The following is a 27,149-nucleotide window of genomic DNA, read 5'->3' on the forward strand; positions in this document are numbered from 1 at the left end:
TATATATATATATATATACATATATATATATATATATATATATGTCAGTGAGATATATATATATATATATTTCATCCAGCGCGAGATAGCTTTAAAGCCGGTAATTCAATTGCCGGCTTTTGCTATCTCCTTCCTAAACCCAACATGATATGAGACATGGTTTACATACAGTAAACCATCTCATATCCCCATTTTTTTTTTGCATATTCCACACTACTAATGTTAGTAGTATGTATGTGCAAAATTTTGGCGCTCTAGCTATTAAATTAAAGGGTTAAATGGCGGAAAAAATTGGTGTGGGCTCCCGCGCACTTTTCTCCGCCAGAGTAGTAAAGCCAGAAGCATTGTATCGTATGCAATCCGTATTTTCAGCACCTCTCTTACGTCCGTAAAACATGCTAGTGTGAGGCCGGCCTAATTCTTTGTCATTTTTGCAGGCACATAGTTCATTCATATTACATGGTTATAATATAGTTTGTGCAATTACATACTAGTCCATATTCACATATAAATATTTCACCTGTGATACAGTAAAATACTCAAACTAATATTTATCTACTTTTAGGATGGAATGACCTTTGAAGAGAGAACATATGATGGTGGAAAGTTTGCATCAGTGGAGGTGTCTGAAAAGCCATTTGATGAAGCAACAAAAGAATCGGTTCTTAAGCTCCTAAAATATGTTGGAGGCTCCAATGAGAAAGGTAATTTAAAATATAAGTGTTCTATTTTGAAATAGTCAAATCCTTTGATATTCGAGTTTAAGAGGTTCTGAGAATTTTTTTTTCAAATTAGATTTGCCGCTATTTGATTCTCTGCAAATCCCAATCTTGCAATGCTTCCTATTGCCTTTGTTTATTGAAATCCACAACGCGTTTCGACGGAACAGCTCCGTCTTCATCAGGTGGCAGTATACAGAGAGTGGGCCAGAGTGAGTATATAAAGAAGCACCAACCAATGAGATTTAAGGAGCAATTGTTCAGAACACATGATTAGGTGGGATCACATGATTAATTAAGATACAAGTCGCAACGCAGTTTAACCCCTTCAAGACCCAGCCTATTTTGACCTTAAAGACCTTGCCGTTTTTTGCAATTCTGACCAGTGTCCCTTTATGAGGTAATAACTCAGGAACGCTTCAACGGATCCTAGCGGTTCTGAGATTGTTTTTTCGTGACATATTGGGCTTCATGTTAGTGGTAAATTTAGGTCAATAAATTCTGCATTTATTTGTGATAAACACGGAAATTTGGCGAAAATTTTGAAAATTTCGCAATTTTCACATTTTGAATTTTTATTCTGTTAAACCAGAGAGATATGTGACACAAAATAGTTAATAAATAACATTTCCCACATGTTTACTTTACATCAGCACAATTTTGGAAACAAAATTTTTTTTTGTTAGGAAGTTATAAGGGTTAAAATTTGACCAGCGATTTGTCATTTTTACAACGAAATTTACAAAACCATTTTTTTTAGGGACCACCTCACATTTGAAGTCAGTTTGAGGGGTCTATATGGCTGAAAATACCCAAAAGTGACACCATTCTAAAAACTGCACCCCTCAAGGTACTCAAAACCACATTCAAGAAGTTTATTAACCCTTCAGGTGCTTCACAGCAGCAGAAGCAACATGGAAGGAAAAAATGAACATTTAACTTTTTAGTCACAAAAATTATCTTTTAGCAACAATTTTTTTATTTTCCCAATGGTAAAAGGAGAAACTGAACCACGAAAGTTGTTGTCCAATTTGTCCTGAGTACGCTGATACCTCATATGTGGGGGTAAACCACTGTTTGGGCGCACAGCAGGGCTTGGAAGGGAAGGAGCGCCATTTGACTTTTTGAATCAAAAATTGGCTCCACTCTTTAGCGGACACCATGTCACGTTTGGAGAGCCCCCGTGTGCCTAAAAATTGGAGCTCCCCCACAAATGACCCCATTTTGGAAACTAGACGCCCCAAGGAACTTATCTAGATGCATAGTGAGCACTTTGAACCCCCAGGTGCTTCACAAATTGATCCGTAAAAATGAAAAAGTACTTTTTTTTCACAAAAAAATTCTTTTAGCCTCAATTTTTTCATTTTCACATGGGCAACAGGATAAAATGGATCCTAAAATGTGTTGGGCAATTTCTCCTGAGTACACCAATACCTCACATGTGGGGGTAAACCACTGTTTGGGCACATGGTAAGGCTCGGAAGGGAAGGAGCGCCATTTGACTCTTTGAATGAAAAATTATTTCCATCGTTAGCGGACACCATGTCGCGTTTGGATAGCTCCTGTGTGCCTAAACATTGGCGCTCCCCCACAAGTGACCCCATTTTGGAAACTAGACCCCCCAAGGAACTTATTTAGATGCCTAGTGAGCACTTTAAACCCTCAGGTGCTTCACAAATTGATCTGTAAAAATGAAAAAGTACTTTTTTTTCACAAAAAAATTATTTTCGCCTCAATTTTTTCATTTTCACATGGGCAGTAGGATAAAATGGATCATAAAATTTGTTGGGCAATTTCTCCCGAGTACGCCGATACCTCATATGTGGGGGTAAACCACTGTTTGGGCACACGGCAGGGCTCGGAAGGGAAGGCGCGCCATTTGACTTTTTGAATGGAAAATTAGCTCCAATTGTTAGCGGACACCATGTCGCGTTTGGAGAGCCCCCTGTGTGCCTAAACATTGGAGCTCCCCCACAAGTGACCCCATTTTGGAAACTAGACCCCCCAAGGAACTTATCTAGATGCATATTGAGCACTTTAAACCCCCAGGTGCTTCACAGAAGTTTATAACGCAGAGCCATGAAAATAAAAAATAATTTTTCTTTCCTCAAAAATGATTTTTTAGCCTGGAATTTCCTATTTTGCCAAGGATAATGGGAGAAATTGGACCCCAAATATTGTTGTCCAGTTTGTCCTGAGTACGCTGATACCCCATATGTGGGGGTAAACCACTGTTTGGGCGCACGGCAGGGCTCGGAAGTCATGGCACGCCATTTGGCTTTTTAAATGGAAAATTAGCTCCAATCATTAGCGGACACCATGTCACGTTTGGAGAGCCCCTGTGTGCTTAAACATTGGAGATCCCCCAGAAATGACACCATTTTGGAAACTAGACCCCCAAAGGAACTAATCTAGATGTGTGGTGAGGACTTTGAACCCCCAAGTGCTTCACAGAAGTTTATAACGCAGAGCCATGAAAATAAAAAAAAAAATTATTTTCTCAAAAATGATCTTTTAGCCTGCAATTTTTTATTTTCCCAAGGGTAACAGGAGAAATTTGACCCCAAAAGTTGTTGTCCAGTTTCTCCTGAGTACGCTGATACCCCATATGTGGGGGTAAATCACTGTTTGGGCACATGCCGGGGCTCGGAAGTGAAGTAGTGACGTTTTGAAATGCAGACTTTGATGGAATGCTCTGTGGGCGTCACGTTGCGTTTGCAGAGCCCCTGATGTGGCTTAACAGTAGAAACCCCCCACAAGTGACCCCATTTTGGAAACTAGACCCCCAAAGGAACTTATCTAGATGTGTGGTGAGCACTTTGAACCCCCAAGTGCTTCATAGAAGTTTATAATGCAGAGCCGTGAAAATAATAAATACGTTTTCTTTCCTCAAAAATAATTATTTAGCCCAGAATTTTTTAATTTTCCCAAGGGTAACAGGAGAAATTTGACCCCAAAAGTTGTTGTCCAGTTTCTCCTGAGTACGGTGATACCCCATATGTGGGGGTAAACTACTGTTTGGGCACATGCCGGGGCTTGGAATTGAAGTAGTGACGTTTTGAAATGCAGACTTTGATGGAATGCTCTGCGGGCGTCACGTTGCGTTTGCAGAGCCCCTGATGTGCCTAAACAGTAGAAACCCCCCACAAGTGACCCCATTTTGGAAACTAGACCCTGAAAGGAACTTATCTAGATGTGTGGTGAGCACTTTGAACCCCCAAGTGCTTCATAGAAGTTTATAATGCAGAGCCGTGAAAATAATAAATACGTTTTCTTTCCTCAAAAATAATTATTTAGCCCAGAATTTTTTATTTTCCCAAGGGTTACAGGAGAAATTGGACCCCAAAAGTTGTTGTCCAGTTTCTCCTGAGTACGCTGATACCCCATATGTGGGGGTAAACCACTGTTTGGGCACACGTCGGGGCTCAGAAGGGAAGTAGTGACTTTTGAAATGCAGACTTTGATGGAATGGTCTGCGGGTGTCACGTTGCGTTTGCAGAGCCCCTGGTGTGCCTAAACAGTAGAGACCCCCCACAAGTGACCCCATTTTAGAAACTAGACCCCCCAAGGAACTTATCTAGATATGTGGTGAGCACTTTGAACCCCCAAGTGCTTCACAGACGTTTACAACGCAGAGCCGTGAAAATAAAAAATCATTTTTCTTTCCTCAAAAATTATGTTTTAGCAAGCATTTTTTTAGATTCACAAGGGTAACAGGAGAAATTGGACCCCAGTAATTGTTGCGCAGTTTGTCCTGAGTATGCTGGTACCCCATATGTGGGGGTAAACCACTGTTTGGGCACACGTCAGGGCTCGGAAGTGAGGGAGCACCATTTGACTTTTTGAATACGAGATTGGCTGGAATCAATGGTGGCGCCATGTTGCGTTTGGAGACCCCTGATGTGCCTAAACAGTGGAAACCCCTCAATTCTAACTCCAACACTAACCCCCCCACACCCCTAACCCTAATCCCAACTGTAGCCATAATCCTAATCACAACCCTAACCCCAACACACCCCTAACCACAACACTAACCCCAACACACCCCTAACCCTAACCACAACCCTAATTCCAACCCTAACCCTAAGGCTATGTGCCCACGTTGCGGATTCGTGTGAGATATTTCCGCACCATTTTTGAAAAATCTGCGGGTAAAAGGCACTGTGTTTTACCTGCGGATTTTCCGCGGATTTCCAGTGTTTTTTGTGCGGATTTCACCTGCGGATTCCTATTGAGGAACAGGTGTAAAACGCTGCGGAATCCGCACAAAGAATTGACAGGCTGCGGAAAATACAACGCAGTGTTCCCGCGCGGTATTTTCCGCACCATGGGCACAGCGGATTTGGTTTTTCATATGTTTACATGGTACTGTAAACCTGATGGAACACTGCTGCGGATCCGCAGCCAAATCCGCACCGTGTGCACATAGCCTAATTCTAAAGGTAAAAACTGCACGGAAACGCAGCGGTTTACATTCCGCAGCATGTCACTTCTTTGTGCGGATTCCGCAGCGGTTTTACAACTGCTCCAATAGAAAATCGCAATTGTAAAACCGCAGTGAAATGCGCAGAAAAAAACGCGGTAAATCCGCCATAAATCCGCAGCGGTTTAGCACTGCAGATTTATCAAATCCGCAGCGGAAAAATCCGCAGAGGACCAGAATACGTGTGCACATTCCTAACCCTAGCCCTAACCCTACCCCTAACCCTACCCCTAACCCTAACCCTACCCCTACCCCTAACCCTACCCCTAACCCTAACCCTAACCCTACCCCTAACCCTAACCCTACCCCTAACCCTATTCTAACATTAGTGGAAAAAAAAAAATTTCTTTATTTTTTTATTGTCCCTACCTATGGGGGTGACAAAGGGGGGGGGTCATTTATTATTTTTTTTATTTTGATCACTGAGATAGATTATATCTCAGTGATCAAAATGCACTTTGGAGCGAATCTGCCGGCCGGCAGATTCGGCGGGCGCACTGCGCATGCGCCCGCCATTTTGGAAGATGGCGGCGCCCGGGAGAAGACGGACGGGACCACGGCTGGATCGGTAAGTATGATAGGGTGGGGGGGGACCACGGGGGGGGGGATCGGAGCACGGGGGGGGGAATCGGAGCGCGGGAGGGGTGGAACGGAGCGCGGGGGGCGTGGAACGGAGCACGGGGGGGCTGGAACGGAGCACGGGGGGGTGGAACGGAGCACGGGGGGGGGTGGATCGGAGTGCAGGGGGGGTGATTGGAGCACGGGGGGGTGATTGGAGCACGGGGGGAGCGGACACGAGCACGGGGGGGAGCGGAGCACTGGACGGAGGGGAGCCGGAGCAGTGTACCGGCCAGATCGGGGGGGTGGGGGGGCGATCGGAGGGGTGGGGTGGGGGCACACTAGTATTTCCAGCCATGGCCGATGATATTTCAGCATCGGCCATGGCTGGATTGTAATATTTCACCCGTTATAATGGGTGAAATATTACAAATCGCTCTGATTGGCAGTTTCACTTTCAACAGCCAATCAGAGCGATCGTAGCCACGAGGGGGTGAAGCCACCCCCCCTGGGCTAAACTACCACTCCCCCTGTCCCTGCAGATCGGGTGAAATGGGAGTTAACCCTTTCACCCGATCTGCAGGGACGCGATCTTTCCATGACGCCGCATAGGCGTCATGGGTCGGATTGGCACCGACTTTCATGACGCCTACGTGGCGTCAAAGGTCGGGAAGGGGTTAAAAACATATACAGTATATCAAAAAAGATTAAAAAAACGGATACAGCATAATAATATAAAATCAACTAAAATAAAACCAATAAAATGCATAAAAATAATAATAAAAAAAATAAAAATAAAAAAACCAGGGCAAAAATGCAGCCATTATGTGACCTTTTCAATGATGAGATTTAACCCCTCAGGTGCCAGTGTGCCGAGTTTAAAAATCCAATAACTTTCTCTTCTTACTAAATTGGAAAAGCGATCAGGCATATCCTTTGGTATCTGATCTATGATGGTAAGCTTTAGTGAACTTAGGTTCCTATTATGTACTGTGAGGAAGTGTTTTGACAGACTATGCATTAAATACCCATTCCGGATGTTCTGACGGTGTTTATTCATCCTTGCATGCATAGCCTGTATCGTCCGCCCGACATATTGCAGCTCTCCAATACTCCGGTATCCTCTTCTACTAATGATGCTGACACCTTCTTACATGTTAATCCGAAAATTAAGTCTAGTAAATTTTACCCCGTCCATCACAAGGGCTCCCATATTGAAACCTTCCAGCAGTTAATTTTCAAAGAGCTCCGCTCCCTCCCCCCTATTTTTAAAAAATCTTCCAATCTTATTTTCGCTGAAAAAATGGCCCTCAAATCTCTACGAGCTAACAATAATATAATCATAAAAAATGCAGATAAGGGGGGTGGGGTTGTTATCATGGATAGGGCTTGGTATGTCAATGAGGGCATTAGAATCTTGAGTGACTCCGAATATTATGCTAAACTGGAGAATGACACTTCGGCTACAATCTTTTCCCAATACACTGGGTTCATCAAAGAAGCTTGGTCCCTTGGGATTCTGAATAAAAAGGAATTCAAATTCCTCAACATCTCCAGATTCAAGACCCCCTTTTTTATTTTTTACCCAAAATTCATAAGGACCCCAAAAATCCCCCCGGCCGGCCCATCATTTCGGGTATCGACTCCATCACCAGTAATCTCTCACATTATGTAGATCTGTTCTTGCAAAAATACGTTATGGACCTAGATTCTTATCTTAGAGACTCCTCTCATTTAATTGACCATCTTTTATCTCTACCCAATGTCCCCTGTTGCATTTTACTAACCATGGATGTACAGGCCCTTTATTCAAATATCCCTCATGATTTAGGCCTTGAAGCGGTAACTCAAATTTTGCTGACTGATGGCCAATTACCTCCTATGCAAATTGAGTTTTTACAAAAAGCGGTAATGTTTGTCCTTAGCAATAACGTTTTTTCTTTTGAAAGGGCTTTCTACCGCCAGGTGAGGGGCTGCGCGATGGGGACGAGATTTGCCCTCAGTTACGCTAATTTGTTCATGGGGGCATTTGAGTCCGTCTTCATCGCGCAGTCCCCACTGGCGGTTGGCAAAATTGCCCTCTACCGCCGTTTTATTGATGATCTTTTTATTATCTGGACGGGTTCCGAACTAGAAGCACTGGATTTTGTTCAGTCCCTGAATATGAATTCTTGGGGACTAAAATTCACAGCCAACTTATCTAGTACAGCAATCCAATTTCTAGATTTATTGGTACATGTTGACCCACATGGTCACTTTTCAACATCCACGCATTTCAAAAGGGTAGACGTAAATAGCTATCTAAATTTTAGCAGTGGTCACCTCCCTAATTGGATTTTAAATATCCCTTATGGGCAGTACTGGAGGATCAGGAAGAACTGCACTAAAGACAGTGATTTCTTCAAAGAAGCCGATATCCTGAAACATCGTTTTAAGAGTAAAGGGTACCCTAAAAAATTGGTTTCTGATGCATTCACAAGAGCCAGAGCCTTCACACAAAAAGAATGCATTGAGCAGATTAAAAATAAGAATAATAGGTCTGTTAAACCCTCTGATTTCACTAAATGGAGTTTTATAACTACCTTTAATCAATCACATGGGGTCGTACGAAACCTTTTGAAAAAATATTGGTTCATCTTGAAAGGGGATCCAGTTTTATCAACACATATTCCTGCGCAACCTAGAACCATCTTCAGAAAAAATCGCACCCTTTGTAACATCGTTGCTCCCAGCAACGTAACTCGTGAGTGTGCATCCACATCTCCTTGCCGGACACAACATAATCCGGGTTGCTTTGCTTGCAGGGCAGCTAAGTGTTTATGTTGTGGTTCCATCAGTAATGGAGCGAAAGAATTTCGGTCATATACTACGGGCACCAGTTTTAATATTAACTGTCATGTAAACTGCCGCTCTAGTTATGTAGTTTATCTGATCGAATGTGGTTGTGGGCTGCAATATGTCGGGCGGACGATACAGGCTATGCATGCAAGGATGAATAAACACCGTCAGAACATCCGGAATGGGTATTTAATGCATAGTCTGTCAAAACACTTCCTCACAGTACATAATAGGAACCTAAGTTCACTAAAGCTTACCATCATAGATCAGATACCAAAGGATATGCCTGATCGCTTTACCAATTTAGTAAGAAGAGAAAGTTATTGGATTTTTAAACTCGGCACACTGGCACCTGAGGGGTTAAATCTCATCATTGAAAAGGTCACATAATGGCTGCATTTTTGCCCTGTTTTTTTATTATTTTTTTTTATTTTTTTTAATGCATTTTATTGGTTTTATTTTAGTTGATTTTATATTATTATGCTGTATCCGTTTTTTAAATCTTTTTTGATATACTGTATATGTTTTTAAACTGCGTTGCGACTTGTATCTTAATTAATCATGTGATCCCACCTAATCATGTGTTCTGAACAATTGCTCCTTAAATCTCATTGGTTGGTGCTTCTTTATATACTCACTCTGGCCCACTCTCTGTATACTGCCACCTGATGAAGACGGAGCTGTTCCGTCGAAACGCGTTGTGGATTTCAATAAACAAAGAAACTTTTAATCCTTTCATCTGTGTCCTGTGCGCTTCCATGTGACCGGAGTATTTTGCAACTTACAGTTTATTCCTCTCCTGAGGCACCCGGCAGGAGCTGCATCGGACCTTTCTCAATCAACATCTCCCCTGACCGCCAGCCTGGCGCTCCGTTAGCCTGTCCTTTCTGTATCTATTTACAGTGACAGTGATTGACACATTAGCCAATGATGGGACAGTAGTAGTCACATCATCCGGCTAATGTGTTGAATGTAAAAAAGCAAACAAAAAAAACATGCATACATATACAGTACATACAACATACAGTACATACAACATATAGTACATACAGTACATACTACATACAGTACATAAAACAGAGTACATACTCACCAATCACCTTGATCCTGAAGCCCTCGATCAACTGTAAAAAATATTAAAATAATAAACAAACAATATACTCCCTGATCCACAGTAATCCAATTAAAACGAGTGTCCGATGGCGATCTCCCATGGATAGCAGCAGCATTCGCTGATGCGACTGCTCTCCAGGGGCTCTGGGATACAATAACGAAAGGTATCTTTCTGCACTGTATCCCTCCGCAGCTGTGAGTATAGTTCATATTCTCACTTGCGGCACTGCTGCGTGGGAAAATTCCCACACAGCATTGCCATAAAGTGAGAGCAAGGAACTAAGGTAACCTCTTCAGTAATGCACTGCAGGAGCCATTGTCTCCTGTCAGTGTGTCACTGAAGGTCTATAGAGCTGTCACATCTTCTGGTGTGACCACTCTATAAGGGAGATCGTCGTGGGACACTCGTTATTAATTGGACTACGGCAGAAAGGGAGTATATGGTTGGTTTATTAGTTTTTATTTTTTGCAGGCGATCGAGGGCATCGCAGGAATTAGGCGTTGCTGTAAGTATGGTGAAATTAAGAATATTAAAATACTTTATTCTTATGTGTGTGTGTGTTTTTTTTAACTCTTTCACTACTATAGGATTAGTAATGGATAGGTGTCTTATTGAGGCCTCTCCATTATTAACCGGGCTTAATGTCACCCACCTTAAAATACAAAGGTGATATTAACCCCTTATTACCCCATATCCCACTGCTACACGGGAGTGTGAAGAGAGGGGCAAAGTGACAGAATTAGTGCATTTTACAGATGCGCCATTTCTGGGGCAGCTGGGTGCTGGTATTTGTAGTCGGTAAGGCAAATATCAATGGCCCCTTTCTAGGCTATGAATATCAGCCCGCAGCTGTCTGCGCAGCATTTCTGGCTATAAAATATAAGGGGACCCCACATCATTTTGTTGGGGGGTCCCCCTATTTTAATAGCCAGTAAAGGCTATTCAGACAGCTGCGGGCTGATATTCATAGCCTGGGAAGGGGCTATGGGTATTACCCCATTCCCAGGCTACAAATATAAGGTGCCCGGACGTCGGATTTCCCCCTCTAGCGCAGAAAATTGTGCGGGAGCCCACGCCATTTTTTCCCTTTTTTTTTTTTTAATTAAACTAAATGAAATATTGTTTATTTCTAAACATCAGCCTTGCTATTATATATCTATGGATAGATGTAGATAGATATATGGATAGTTAGATATATGGATAGATATACCTATAGATACATAGATATATCTATAGATACATAGCTATAGCTATCCATATATCTATCTATATCTATCCATAGATATACAGTACAGACCAAAAGTTTGGACACACCTCATTTAACGATTTTTCTGTATTTTCATGACTATGAAAATTGTACATTCACACTGAAGGCATCAAAACTATGAATTAACATATGTGGAATTATATACTTAACAAAAAAAGTGTGAAACAACTGAAAATATGTCTTATATTCTAGGTTCTTCAAAGTAGCCACCTTTTGCTTTGATGACTGCTTTGCACACTCTTGGCATTCTCTTGATGAGCTTCAAGAGGTAGTCACCGGGAATGGTTTTCATTTCACAGGTGTGCCCTGTCAGGTTTAATAAGTGGGATTTCTTGCCTTATAATTGGGGTTGGGACCATCAGTTGTGTTGTGCAGAAGTCTGGTGGATACACAGCTCATAGTCCTACTGAATAGACTGTTAGAATTTGTATTATGGCAAGAAAAAAGCTTTACTTTAAGAAATGAAGGTCAGTCAGTCTGAAAAATTGGGAAAACTTTGAAAGTGTCCCCAAGTGCACTGGCAAAAACCATCAAGCGCTACAAAGAAACTGGCTCACATGAGGACCAACCGAGGAAAGGAAGACCAAGAGTCACCTCTGCTTCTGAGGATAAGTTTATCCGAGTCACCAGCTTTAGAAATCGCAGGTTAACAGCATCTCAGATTAGAGACCAGGTCAATGCTACACAGAGTTCTAGTAGCAGACACATCTCTACAACAACTGTTAAAAGGAGACTTTGTGCAGCAGGCCTTCATGGCAAAATAGCTGCTAGGAAACCACTGCTAAGGACAGGCAACAAGCAGAATAGACTTGTTTGGGCTAAAGAACACAAGGAATGGTCATTAGACCTGAGGAAATCTGTGCTTTGGTCTGATGAGTCCAAATTTGAGATCTTTGGTTCCAACCACCGTGTCTTTGTGCGATGCAGAAAAGGTGAATGGATGGACTCTACATGCCTGGTTCCCACCGTGAAGCATGGAGGAGGAGGTGTGATGGTGTGGGGGTGCTTTGCTGGTGACACTGTTGGGGATTTATTCAAAATTGAAGGCATACTGAACCAGCATGGCTACCACAGCATCTTGCAGTGGCATGCTATTTCATCCGATTTGCGTTTAGTTGGACCATCATTTATTTTTCAACAGGACAATGACCCAAAACACACCTCCAGGCTGTGTAAGGGCTATTTGACCAAGAAGGAGAGTGATGCGGTGCTACGCCAGATGACCTGGCCTCCACAGTCACCAGACCTGAACCCAATCGAGATGGTATGGGGTGAGCTGGACCGCAGAGTGAAGGCAAAAGGGTCAACAAGTGCTAAGCATCTCTGGGAACTCCTTCAAGATTGTTGGAAGACCATTCCTGGTCACTACCTCTTGAAGCTCATCAAGAGAATGCCAAGAGTGTGCAAAGCAGTCATCAAAGCAAAAGGTGGCTACTTTGAAGAACCTAGAATATAAGACATAATTTCAGTTGTTTCACACTTTTTTGTTAAGTATATAATGCCACATGTGTTAATTCATAGTTTTGATTCCTTCAGTGTGAATGTACAATTTTCATAGTCATGAAAATCTTTAAATGAGGTGTGTCCAAACTTTTGGTCTGTACTGTATCTATAGATAGATATATGAATAGATATATTATCTATCTATCTATCTATCCCATATCTATCTATCTCATCTTTATCCCCTATCTATCTATCTATCTATCTATCTATCTATCTATCTATCTATCTATCTATCTATCTCATCTTTATCCCATATCTATCTATCTATCTATCTATCTATCTATCTATCTATGTATCTATGTATCTCATCTTTATCCCATATCTATCTATCTATCTATCTATCTATCTATCTATCTATCTATGTATCTCATCTTTATCCCATATCTATCTATCTATCTATCTATCTATCTATCCCATATCTATCTATCTCATCTTTATCCCCTATCTATCTATCTATCTATCTATCTATCTATCTATCTATCTATCTATCTATCTATCTATCTATCTATCTATCTCATCTTTATCCCATATATATCTATCTATCTATCTCATCTTTATCCCATATCTATCTATCTATCTATCTATCTATCTATCTATCCCATATCTATCTATCTATCTATCTATCTATCTATCTATCTATCTCATCTTTATCCCATATCTATCTATCTATCTATCTATCTATCTATCTATCTATCTATCTCATCTTTATCCCATATCTATCTATCTATCTAACTATCTATCTATCTATCTATCTATCTATCTATCTATCTATCTATCTCATCTTTATCCCATATCTATCTATCTATCTATCTATCTATCTATCTATCTATCTATCTATCTATCTATCTATCTATCTATCTATCTAATTCCTTCTATAGATAGATAGATAGATAGATAGATAGATAGATAGATAGATAGATAGATAGATAGATAGATAGATGGAATGAGATAGATAGATGATAGATATGAGATAGATAGATGGAATGAAATAGATAGATAGATGATAGATATGAGATAGATAGATAGATGATAGATAGATGATAGATATGAGACAGAAGGAATGAGATAGATAGAAAGAATTAGACACTGTAGATAGATCTATGGATAAATAGAAGGGAAGAGAGATATATAGATAGCTAGATAGATAGATAGATAGATAGAAGGAATGAGATAGATAGATAGATAGAAGGAATGAGATAGATAAATGATAGACAGATCTATAGATAGGTAGAAGTAATGAGATGGATAGATAGATCTATATATAGATCTATACATAGATCGATAAATATTATCTATCTATAGATCTATCTATCTAGAAAAAAAAGCCAACCAGCACTCCCAATGTGAACACATGCAAGCTGCAAGCTGTATCATATAGATATAAAAGAACACAGCAGCACATGTACATGAATCTAGGCCATGTGAAAACACAGACAAATGTAATGTTAGGGGTCCAGTTCCCGCCTCTGCACAGGGGGAATCTCGGGCCATCTCTGCTGCGGTCTCCCATTCTTCTCCTGCCGCAGTGGAGCCTGCTCAGCAGAGACATCAGTCCCAGAGTCTTGCTCAGTCCCACTCTGTACAAAGAGTTACTGCTGCTTTTCCTGCTTCTGCCATTGAAGTCAGTGCTGGGCAGCGGCGAGGGACTAAGTCCTGCTTTTCTTGTTCTGAGCATGCCCTGAGTAAGATTTCTCAATGGAGATCGAGGGTCACATGGTCAGATACTGCAGCTAAGGCTGGTTTCACACTTGCGTTTTTGAACGCATGCGTTTTTTTAAAAAAAACGCATGGTACAAAAACGCATGTAAACGCGTGTAAACGCTGCGTTTTTTTGACGCACGCGTTTAACGCGTGCGTCAAAAAAGCACAGCGTTTACACGCGTTTACATGCGTTTTTGTATGCGTTTGCGTTTTTTTTGAGCAATTTTAGAAAAAAAAAAAAAAAAAAGGTCACCAGAAACACAACCAATGGGAATAGAGAGGGCGTATGTGATTTTCTCTAAATATATTGACCCTAGGGGTACCGAAATGTTCACAGCTTTCTACTGTTTCCGGTGTCATGATGGATCTTTCAATGGAGAGCTTTTATTTCAAACTGGAGTTCAGCTTCCAAATTTTCCTTGCCTGTGTTTTTGCTTGGGAGCAAGACCGAAACCGCCAAAGATGGAGAAGGAGACAGCGTCGGCGGTTTTGGAGGCACCCCATCATTGAAGTGCGTGAAACCCGTGGAGCATATCACACGCTCTATGCGGAGCTGAATGCCAACCCGGAGAAATTCCAGGATTATACCAGAATGTCTCAGGATTCTTTCCGGGATTTACTGGCTCGTGTCGAAGTATCCATAAGGCGACAGGACACACGGCTCCGTAGAGCAATTCCACCTGAGGAACGTCTGTTAGTGACATTACGGTACGTTCCAAAACTAAACCAATGACCGTGCAATTTTTTTGTTATGACATGTTTTCTATGTGTGTTTTTTTTTTTTTTTTTTTTTTTTAAACACACCATTAAGAGCTAATTTTAAATTTTTTTTTTGTTTCTTTTTCTTCTAGATTTCTTGCCACAGGAGAGAGTTTATCTTCCCTGCACTTCCAATACCGCCTTGGAATCTCAACCCTCTCCGGAATTGTTGTGGACACCTGTCGTGCGTTATGGAATGTACTCCGTGAGGAGTTTATACCCGTACCCACCGTGGACATGTGGCGGGAAATATCAAAAACATTTTTTAACCTGTGTGATTTTCCAAACTGTTTAGGGGCGGTGGATGGGAAGCACATCCGCATTGTCAAACCTGCCAGAACCGGATCTGAGTTTTTTAATTATAAAAAATATTTTTCGGTAGTGCTCATGGCAATAGCGGATGCGGAGTGTCGCTTCATCGCCGTGGACATTGGAGCTTTTGGCCGTGTCAATGATTCCCAGACCTTCAAGAGCTCGGATATGGGCCGTCGGGTATATGGCAACAATTTTAATTTCCCCCCTCCACAGCCTCTCCCCAACACTCAAGGCCCACCGCTGCCATTTGTTATGGTTGGGGATGAGGCCTTCCAGATGTGTGAAAATCTCCTGAAGCCATATTCTAGTAGGGACTTGGACCACACTCGAAGAATATTCAACTACAGACTGACCAGGGCCAGAAGAACCGTAGAGTGCAGCTTTGGCATTCTGGTTGCTAAATGGCGCATTCTTGCAACAGCCATCAATCTAAAAGTGGAAACAGTGGACGAGGTGGTCAAAGCCTGTGTGGTTCTACACAATTATATAATGGCTAAGGAGCGACCCCACATTGAACTTGATGAACCTGTTTCACACCCATTGCCAGATTTTCAGCATCACCCGATGCGGTCAACTGCAGCCGTTGGTCTTATGCGGGACCAATTTGCGGCCTATTTTGTGTCCGATATTGGACGGGTTTCATGGCAGGACAATGTTGTTTAAATGTCCTGTTGTATGTTAATGTTTACCAATTATTAAATACTGATACAAATTTTTCTAATTAATAAACTTTTTTGTGTTCACCATGTCTCCTGTCTTTTTCCTCTTTAAACAAAGGTTGACCAAAGATGGGCAGTAGATATGTATATCATAATTTGTAATCCAAAACCAGGAGTGGGTGATAGTTGATGAGGTAATAATTTTTATTTTTTCATCATAATTGACCTCAGTTGCACTCCCTATTTTGGTTTACAAAGAATGATATAAACACGGGCCGCATACTTATAATAATGTAACCAGATTTTATTTTATTTATTGGTAATCTTCTTGACGTCATTGCGTCAAGACTGGCACACTCTCTATACCCGTCAAGTCAAGTGTAAGAAATAATGAATTCATGATGAACATATACATGATCATGAATTCAAAATTTCTTACACCTGCCCAGGTGAGGATAGATAGTTAGCGTGTGCCAACCATTGTCCCATCAGTTTGTCAAACATTGTCACATAATGTGCTATATAGAATATGGTGAATATACAAGTCAGTAATCAACTAAACAGGTCAGGTGTCTATTTTGACATCTGACCGGTTCAGTTGAGTTCTGAACTTGATTTCCACCATTTTCTCTTTGTACAGTGACACTACACTAGTTAAAAATAAGAGTATGGAAATAACTATTATTTTTTTGGCCAACTCATATCTGTATACTAAAGAAACACATATAGATGTTGTCTGGTATTTTATACTACTGGAGATATGTTTTGGCCAAAAGAATAAGTGTGTGACGAAGTGTATTGGTGTGTATTGAGAGCGGTCAAAGACACAATAAACCAAACATAATTGTTGCAAATAAACTTTTTTTTTATTGAGGAAACACAACCAAATTAATTTTTTTGTACCGCGGTGGGTTGTACCACGCCGGCTTGGGGTTGAGTGACGTAACTGCGGGGTATTCAGAACTGAAGCCTGGCTCACCGTGGAGGAGGCAGAGGTGGCAGGAGAATGGGCAAGAAAACTTGAAGGGTCTGGAAGTTCGGGGATGGGGCTTAAAACATGAGGGGCTTGAGACACACTGGAAGGTTGAGACACAGATGTAGGTGATGGGGGAGGAATAATCAAAGTTTTTTGTTTTTTATGCGTTTTGCCTGTTTTCCGTTGGGTTTTCCGGGTTGGGGGAAGTCTTCTTGGGCTAGGTTGTAAAGTGTGGGCGGGAGACACGTCAGGACCCGGCTCCACAATGACACAGTCCGTCTCCATTGTGGAGCGCTCGGCAATGTCTGAGTCCAATACCATTGTAGTGGGGGGGAAAGATAAAGTCCCGCCTGGGTCCTGGTGCCTCGTTGGGGGGGGGGGGAAACAAAAACCCTCCCAGGATCCTGGTGCCTCGTTGGGGGGGGGACATAAAACCCTCCCAAGGTCCTGGTGCATCGTTGGGGGGGGGGAAACAAAGCCCATACCAGTGTCCTGCTGCATTGCTGGTGGGGGGGAACATAAAGCCATGGTATGGCTTGGTTCTGCTTCATCATGGGGGGCCCGGTGCGATATGCCATGCCTGGGTCCTGCTGCATGGGGGGGTGGGCCGTCCTATACGCCTGGCCTGGGTCCTGCTGCATGGGGGGGTGTCCTGCCCGGAAAGCAACGCCTCGGTCCTGCTGCATCGGGGTGGGTCCGGTCCGATATGCCAGGCCTCGGTCCTGCTGCATCGGGGGTGGGCCGGTCCGATATGGCATGGATGGGTCCTGCTGCATCGGGAGGGGGCCGGGCCGATAAGCCACGCCAGGGTCCTGCGTCATCGTGGTGTCAGCGGAGGAGGTCCAAGCCGGAGCAGCGGTTGTCACGGTGGTGGCAGTGGGATGTCCAACAGCACTCGTCATCGTGTTGGCGCTGTAGTGGAGTACACCTGTAGAGGGAATAGAGGTGGCCGTGCAGTGGTATGCAGCAGAGGTAGGAATGGTGTTTACTTGTGACAGTGACGGCACAGTTGGATATGCCGCCACATTACGACTCTGACTCTGCTGCATAGCCTGCACAAAAGCAACATTGCAGGCCTGCATCACACTCAGCTGGAGATCAGGGCTAAGGTGTTCCGACATGCCCTGTTGGATTTGATTAAAAAAATGATGAGCTGGCTTCTGGAGGTCGGCTTTCACTTGATCAACGCTTTTGGCGACATCCTGGATGCGGCAATTTAAGAGATTATGGGACACATCCATTCTGTCACCTAAAGCCTTGATAGCTTCGTGTAAAACCGAGCTCAAGTGCAAAAACTTGGGCATGAGGGACCTATCCGAAGCCCTCTGTCGCTGCCGGGATGAGCCCGCAAAAATGGGTGCAGCGAAAGAGGACTGCGAAAGGGGAAGACCTGATGGGCCAGCCCCCTGGTCTCCTGTGAGTGTGGAAGACCCACCTGCTGCTGCGCTGCTGGATGGCTGGGACGGGTCCGTGGCTGCCGGCTGAAGGACCACTCCAGAACCTGTGGCGACAGTCGTGCAGTGTGTGCTGTGAAAAAAGAAAACAGAAAATTAATACCAAACTATAACAAGACGGTACATCCTGTGGAATTAAAAATGACAGATTATCTCAATGCAATACAACCGGAGGCATGTGAGAAATACTTACGTTCTCATGAGAAGGACCGGTCTCAGGAAGGCCAGCACACGGTGATATTTGTAGAGCCGGTGCCTTGCTCCGGAACCACTAGCTGCACTCTTCTCTGCACGCAGGTCCTTGTTGAAGCGGTCCTTCATGGAACGCCAACGTGTTCTTACTTTGTCCACTGTGAAATAACAATAAAATATAATGGTCAGAAAAAGGACTTTTGGCCGTGCTCTCTTGACTGTGCGTGATGACAGAAACTACGAAAAGTTTCTTTCATCACACACAGTCAAGAGAGCATGGCCAAGGTCTGTTGCTTCACACTGCCGTGCAATACTTACCAAATGCATTACGGACCCGTGGCGGGGAATTCTCCCAGCCATCCCACAATGCTTGGGCCACCTCACTCCACAAACGACGAAGAACACTATTGACGGCGTGCTGTGGATCCCAGCTGTCCCACAACGGGACTCGCTCCTGGACCAGAGTGATCAGCAGGTCATTATCAATCCGGTCGTCGTCCCGTTGTGAAACCTAAAATTGAAAGAAAATCATTTAAGTTTGCTCAACCACATTGGGAAAAAAAAAAACACGAAGATGAGAAAGGGCAGGAATATGAAAGACAACTTTCAGAAAAGGATGATACAAGAAAAATTAAAAGAAAAACAAGGGTACAGAAAGGAAGATTCAAGAATATTACAATAAGGACAGTCTGCCTGGTATACATACCCGCTGACGTCTTCCCACCGACCCTTGACTCCGCTGCTCAGTACCTCTCTGTCCCTCAGTTGAAGTGCTCTATAAAAAAAACAAAAACAAATTGTCTCATGTGTCGATGCGACAGTCAATACTTACCAAGCTGAAGGACCAAAAACTAACCTCACTGACGTGATCCACTTCTGATTGACGTGGCTGGAACTCCTCATCAGACGAAGACTCCGGAGAAGACATTCTGATGCGTGTTGAAAGAAAAAAATAGAAGAAATTAGGACATGTAGATCCAAAAAATTGAAAATGAATGCATTGGCTAGGATATATTCACATTGCCCTGTGTCTTGTCCAACAATGCGTCCGGGCAGGGTCTTGTCTTCTTTGTAGTCTGATGAGAAGTGACCAGAAACTTCCCCCAGACTTCCTTTTATAACCCTGCTGCTATGGGGGAGGCTTATCAGTGTCTAGACAACCTTATCTACAGTTAATCCAATCTTTCAAAAAAAAACGCATGCGTCAAAAAAACGCATGCAAACGCATGTCCAAAAAAACGCATGCGTCCCCATTGACTCCAATGCATTTTTTGTCCCAAAAAAAACGCATGTAAACGCATGCGTTTTTTTTGGTCAAAAAAACGCCCCTCAAAAATACTACAAGTTGCATTTTGGAAAATGAACGCATGCAGTAAAAAAACGCATGCGTTCACAAACGCGTGCAAACGCGTACACCAAAAAACGCATGCGTTTTCAATGTTAAATATAGGGAAAAAAACACATGCGTTTTTTTGGTAAAAAACGCTGCAGACAAAAATGCAAGTGTGAAACCACCCTAAGTCCATTGGTCCTTTCAGGAAGGTCCTGTAGGCGCTAGGACTAAGTCCTGCTTTGCACACACTGAGCATGCCCAGGGCAAGATCTCTCAGTGGAGACTTAGGGTCACATGCTCAGGTATGGCAGTCTCTCATTGGTCCTTCTAGGAAGGTCATTTACTTGCAGCTATATAAGGCTCGCATGGCCGCACGGCCATGCGCTAGTATCAATTCTAATATGTGCTTTGCGCCAGTATGGTTATGCATGAGTGTGTTCAGGGACCCGGCTGAAATAAGCCCCTAGAATGCCGGCTTCTCCGGTGAGGAGATTGTGTGTGTGCATAACCACTGACTGCTACCAGTTCGGCAGCAAGCTTGTGCTCCTGTGAGTTTTACAGGGCGCAGTGCTTTCCTCTCACGGCTGCTCTGTGAGGTAACAGAGCTAGTCTATACCGCCAAACAGTGCCACCATTCACTAACAGCAGGTTCTCCTGCACGGTGGACCCTGGGCTGCGAATGCACCATTTATAATAAACATCTATTTTTACTCGGTGTGTTCCGCTAGCCCTAACACGTTCAATATGAATCATGCTTCTCAAAAATATTTTTTCATAAAAAATTTTTCAAAAATTTTTTTTTCATAAAACTTACAGTTATAGATAAAATCAAGATTCTTAGCACATAAATTGGCCAATTCATGTGTGCCCATCAACCACGGCAAGGTGATCTCCCTCTGATAGGTCCTACTCTACCGTACATGCCACTCTTGGGCCACCAGCCTACAACTCTGGGCAAACCTGTCACTTTGGGCTAAACCTACAATTTATGGGCAGGTAGAGTTGATTACCGCCACCTGCAAGGTCAATGGGAGGAGTGCAAGATCAGTCTGGATGCAGCCACAAACATACACTAAACAGAAAAAAAAGCCAACCAGCACTCCCAATGTGAACACATGCAAACTGCAAGCTGTATCATATAGATATAAAAGAACACAGCAGCACATGTACATGAATCTAGGCCATGTGAAAACACAGACAAACGTTCAATATGAATCATACTTTTCAAAAATATTTTTTCATAAAAAATTTTTGAAATTTTTTTTTTCATAAAACTTAGTTATAGATAAAATGAAGATTCTTAGTGCATAAATTGGCCAATTCATGTGTGCCCATCAACCACGGCAAGGTGACCTCCCTCTGATGGGTCCTACTCTACCATACATGCCACTCTTGGGCCACCAGCCTACAACTCTGGACAAACATGTCACTTTGGGCTAAACATGTACATGAATCTAGGCCATGTGGAAACACAGACAAACGTTCAATATGAATCATACTTGTCAAAAATATTTTTTCATAAAAAATGTTTCAAAATTTTTTTTTTGTCATAAAACTTACAGTTATAGATAAAATAAAGTTTGTCTGTGTTTTCACATGGCCTAGATTCATGTAGATGTGCTGCTGTGTTCTTTTTTTGGTAGAGTAGGACCCATCAGAGGGAGATCACCTTGCCGTGGTTGATGGGCACACATGAATTGGCCAATTTATGCGCTAAGAATCTTCATTTTATATATAACTGTAAGTTTTATGAAAAAATATTTTTGAGAAGTATGATTCATATTGAACGTTTGTCTGTGTTTTCACATGGCCTAGATTCATGTACATGTGCTGCTGTTCTTTTCTATCTATCTATCTATCTATCTATCTATCTATCTATCTATCTCCTTCTATCGATCTATAGATCTATCTCATCCCTTTTATCTTTCTCATTCCTTCTATCTATCAATCTCATTCCTTCTATCTATCTATCTATCTAGCATCTATTTATATATATCTATCATCTACCTATCTATCTGTATATCTATCTGTCTATCTCTGTGTAATGGAGTGTGGGTTGGACAAATGTAAAAGAGGAGGTTGGACAAGAAATGACATCATAAATCTTTTTTTTTTGTCCAATAATAGATCTTTATTTAGCTTTCAAAAATGCATACAAAAACGCATAAAAAAATGCATAAAAAAGCAGCAAAAACGCATGAAATCCACACAAAAAAATGCACCAAAAATGTACCTGCGTTTTCTGCCAAGAGATGCAGATTCAGTGCGGAAAAATACGCAGGCAAATCTGCAACATGTGCACATACCCTAAATCATTTATGAATAAGTATGCCATTCTGTGGGTGTAGAACACTGACTCACACTGACTGTGTTGCTGTCAGAGATAACATCATTTTGCTGTGACTGAGTCGAATGATGTGTCATATCTACTATATAATTGTCTAAGGGTCACTTCCGTCTGTCTGTCTTTCTGTCTGTCACAGATATTCATTGGTCGCGGCCTCTGTCTGTCATGGAAATCCAAGTCGCTGATTGGTCGTGGCTAAATGCCCACGACCATTGCCACGACCAATCAGCGACGGGCACAGTCCGGCAGAAAAATGGCCGCTCCTTCCTCCCCGCAATCAGTGCCCGCTCCATACTCCCCTCCAGTCAGCCCTCACACAGGGTTAATGGCAGCGTTAATGGACCACGTTATGCCGCGGTGTAACGCACTCCATTAACGCAGCTATTAACCCTGTGTGACCAACTTTTTACTATTGATGCTATGTATACAGCATCAATAGTAAAAAGATCTAATGGTACAAATGATGATAATTAAAAAAAAGGTTATTCTCACCCTCTGACGTGCGCCCTCTCCTCGGCAGTGCAAGCGGCAGGTTCCAGTGGCAAGGATGCTATGCGAGAAGGACCTTCTATGACGTCACAGTCATGTGACCGCGACGTCATCACAGGTCCTGTGCTCATACCAACCCTGGAACCAGAAGCTGCCGCGTGCAATGCACACAAGCGCAAGGACTACAATGGGCCCTCAGAATGTGAGTATGTTTTTTTATATTTTAAGTCTTTTTAACCTGCTACATACGTGGCTGGGCAATATACTACGTGACTGGCCAATATACTACGTGGCTGGGCAATAAACTACGTGGGTCTGTGCTGTATACTACGTCTATGTGCAATATACTACGTGACTGGGCAATATACTACGTGACTGGCCAATATACTACGTGGCTGGGCAATATACTACGTGACTGGCCAATATACTACGTGGCTGGGCAATATACTACGTGGGTCTGTGCTGTATACTACGTCTATGTGCAATATACTACGTGGCTGGGCAATATACTACGTGGCTGGGCAATATACTACGTGGCTGGGCAATATACTACATGGCTGGGCAATATACTACATGACTGGGCAATATACTACGTGACTGGGCAATATACTATGTGACTAGGCAATATACTACGTGGCTGGGCAATATACTATGTGGTTGGGCAATATACTACGTCACTGGGCAATATACTACGTAGCTGGGCAATATAGTACGTGACTGGGCAATATACTACGTGGCTGGGCAATATACTACGTGGCTGGGCAATATACTACGTGGTTGGGCAATATACTGCGTGGTTGGGCAATATACTACGTGGCTGGGCAATATACTACGTGGCTGGGCAATATACTACGTGGTTGGGCAATATACTACGTGGTTGGGCAATATACTACGTGGCTGGGCAATATACTACGTATACTACGTGGACATGCATATTCTAGAATACCCGATGCGTTAGAATCGGGCCACCATCTAGTATATTCCATAATGCCCTCCACTTCCTCCCACTACTTACCAGAGGTTAGATGTGATATGTGTTTTTTCTTCCACTACTCCGTTCTTTGCCGCACATTTTGTACACTATGTTTAACTTTTGACAATCTTTTCAACTCAAATTACTGTATTTTTCGGACCATAAGATACACTTTTTCCCTCCAAATTTGGGAGGAAAGTGTGGGGTGCATCTTATGGTCCGAATGTAACATGCGGTGAGGGGGCAGCAGCGGAGTGGATTCGCACTCGCAGGATTCAGGAAAATGTCGCCACTGCAGGAATCCAGTGCTGGGGAAACCACGTGGTCCTGATGCTTAAAGTGAATGAATATTCATTAGCAGCTTCCCCGCCAATATTTCTTCACTTAAACAGCGGACTCACATGGTTTCCCCAGCACCACATTCCTGTAGCGGCTGGGGTGATTGTGTGTTCGGTGGAGAAGGAGGTGGCAGGAACAGGGTGCCACAGGAGTGATCGCTGCAGTCACATACCTGACAGCACAGCGCAGGTTGTGCTGATGCTGTGTGCTCCCATCATTAAAGGACCTGTGGTGAGGTAATGAAGAGGGTGGGCTGGAGCATCACATGACAGCACAGAGCCCTCCGTCTTCATTATGTCACCACAGGTCCTGCAGACACCGCACTAGAAACAATGCAGCTTCCTCTTTGAGGACCTGTGGTGAGGTAATAAGAGGGAGGGCTCTGTGCGGTCATGTGATGCTCCAGCCCTTCATTATATCACTCAGGTCCTGTAAGTAGAGAGATACTTTTGGTTTTCTAGCGTGGCTGGCTGCAAGACCTGCAAGACCTAATTAAAAGTTTAGAAATTACAACACATAAAAAAGCACTCTGCCACTCCTGTCGTGAACTATAACTCCCAGCATGCCATAGGATCTGCAGGACATGCTGGGAGTTATAGTTCTCCCATGGGATCTTAAAGTAGCACTCACGTGTTATTTTTCAGTGCTGCAGTGGTGCTTTAAATATAATCCCTGTGCCCCCATTCTTATACTTACTCTCAAGCGTCTTCATATAGTACTTTACAGACACCACACTGGTCCCGCAGCACCATCTTCTACCTGTAGCTTCCAACATTATAACATAGGCCAGCGTCACACTCGGCGTAAGACAATACGGTCCGTAATTTACGGCCGTAATACGCTGAAAAGTCCCCAAAATAGTGGTACGTATCTCCTCCGTAGGCAGGGTGTGTCAGCGTATTTTGCGCATGGCATCCTCCGTATGTAATCCGTATGGCATCCGTAGTGCGGGATTTTCTCGCAGGCTTGCAAAACCGACATATGGACATACAATGGATCCATGTGCTCAAAAAATCGTAACAACATATATACTGTCAGTAGACGCATATATATATTAATATTTCATCCAGCGCGAGATAGCAAAAGTCGGCAATTGAATTACCGGCTTTAAAGCTATCTCCTTCCTAAACCCGACATGATATGAGACATGGTTTACATACAGTAAACCATCTCATATCCGCATTTTTTTGCATATTCCACACTACTAATGATAGTAGTGTGTATGTGCAAAATTTTGGCGCTCTAGCTATTAAATTAAAGGGTTAAATGGCGGAAAAAATTGACGTGGGCTCCCGCGCAATTTTCTCTGCCAGAATGGTAAAGCCAGTGACTGAATGCAGATATTAATAGCCTGGAGAGGGTCCATGGTTATTGGCCCCCCCTGGCTAAAAACATCTGCCCCCAGCCACCCCAGAAAAGGCACATCTGGAAGATGCGCCTATTCTGGCACTTGGCCACTCTCTTCCCATTCCCGTGTAGCGGTGGGATATGGGGTAATGAAGGGTTAATGTCACCTTGCTATTGTAAGGTGACATTAAGCCAGATTAATAATGGAGAGGCGTCAATTATGACACCTATCCATTATTAATCCAATTGTATGAAATGGTTAAAAAACACACACACATTATTACAAAGTCTTTTAATGAAATAAAAACACAGGTTGTTGGAATATTTTATTATCCTGGTAATCCACCTGAAGACCCTCACTCTGTAACAAAGGAAAAATAAAAAAACAACAATATCTCATACCTTCCGATGATCTGTCACGTCCCACGATGTAAATCCATCTGAAGGGGTTAAATTATTTTACAGGCAGGAGCTCTGCTATAATGCAGCTATGCTCCTGCCTGTAAAACCCCAGCGAATGAATGGAAAGTAGGTCAATGACCTGTAGTTACCTTCATTCGCGGTGATGCGCCCTCTGCTGGTTGTCCTCATATGAACTCGAGCGTGGGAACTTTTCAGAATATTTTCCCAGCCTCGAGGTCATATGAGGACAACCAGCAGAGGGCGCTTCACCGCGAATGAAGGTAACTACAGGTCATTGACCTACTTTCCATTCATTCGCTGGGGTTTTACAGGCAGGAGCACAGCTGCATTATAGCAGAGCTCCTGCCTGTAAAATAATTTAATCCCTTCAGATGGATTTACATCGTGGGACGTGACAGATCATCGGAAGGTATGAGATATTGTTGTTTTTTTATTTTTCCTTTGTTACAGAGCGAGGGTCTTCAGGTGGATAACCAGGATAATAAAATATTCCAAGGGGGGGGCCAATAACGATGGACCCTCTCCAGGCTATTAATTTCTGCCCTCAGTTACTGGCTTTACTACTCTGGCGGAGAAAATTGCGCGGGAGCCCACGCCAATTTTTTCCGCCATTTAACCCTTTAATTTAATAGCTAGGGCGCCAAAAGTTTGCACATACACACTACTAACATTAGTAGTGTGGAATATGCAAAAAAAATGGGGATATGAGATGGTTTACTGTATGTAAACCATGTCTCATATCATGTCGGGTTTAGGAAGGAGAAAGCAAAAGCCGGCAATTGAATTACCGGCTTTAAAGCTATCTCGCGCTGTATGAAATATTAATATATATACATATATGTGTCTCAATGACATATATATTATATATATATATATATATACATATATATATATATATATATATATATATATATATATATATACCTATTCTATGTGTACACATGTATTCTACCTATTCTATTGTAAGCTGTCAGTGTGATTTTACTGTACATCGCACTTGAATTGCCGGCTTTTCTCTCTAACACCGCTGCGTATTTCTCGCAAGTCACACTGCTGGTCCGTCTGTAATCCATATTTTTCTCACCCCCATAGACTTTCATTGGTGATTTTTTTGCGCAATACGGTGACAAACGCAGCATGCTGTGATTTTCTACGCCCGTAGAAGACCGTATAATACGGATCCGTTAAATACGGCTGATAGGAGCTGGGCCATAGAGAATCATTGGGCCGTGTGTTATGCGTATTTTACGGATGTATTTTCTGCGCTCATACGTCTGTAAAACTCGCCAGTGTGACGCCGGCCTACTATTATATATAATAACAACACATATAATAGTATGTTATGTATGTTATTAAATAT

At 42.7% G+C, this 27,149-nt stretch overlaps 2 protein-coding genes across 2 annotated transcripts in view; both read left to right on the plus strand.

The window, feature by feature from the left end:
- HEBP1 (heme binding protein 1) overlaps positions 1-27,149 on the plus strand; it is a 163,835-nt gene that overhangs the window by 46,062 nt on the left and 90,624 nt on the right. The window contains exon 2 of the mRNA XM_069737094.1: positions 566-704. Within this exon, the coding sequence (XP_069593195.1) occupies positions 566-704 (139 nt within the window). The remainder of the gene's footprint in view (positions 1-565; positions 705-27,149) is intronic.
- On the plus strand, positions 14,441-15,985 carry LOC138647820 (uncharacterized). Its single transcript, XM_069737093.1, has 2 exons — positions 14,441-14,891; positions 15,035-15,985. The coding sequence occupies exons 1-2, from the start codon at positions 14,542-14,544 to the stop codon at positions 15,918-15,920; spliced, it is 1,236 nt and encodes a 411-aa protein (XP_069593194.1). The 5' UTR covers positions 14,441-14,541; the 3' UTR covers positions 15,921-15,985.

This window comes from Ranitomeya imitator, chromosome 8 (assembly GCF_032444005.1).
Source record: "Ranitomeya imitator isolate aRanImi1 chromosome 8, aRanImi1.pri, whole genome shotgun sequence".
NCBI classification, from domain to species: Eukaryota; Metazoa; Chordata; class Amphibia; order Anura; family Dendrobatidae; genus Ranitomeya; species Ranitomeya imitator.

Excerpts from the sequence above, each read along its gene's own strand:
- LOC138647820 (XM_069737093.1), top strand. The coding sequence starts at position 14,542 with ATGATGGATCTTTCAATGGAGAGCTTTTATTTCAAACTGGAGTTCAGC. Across the intron at positions 14,892-15,034 it reads CGTCTGTTAGTGACATTACG|ATTTCTTGCCACAGGAGAGA; the intron begins GTACGTTCCAAA and ends TTTTTCTTCTAG.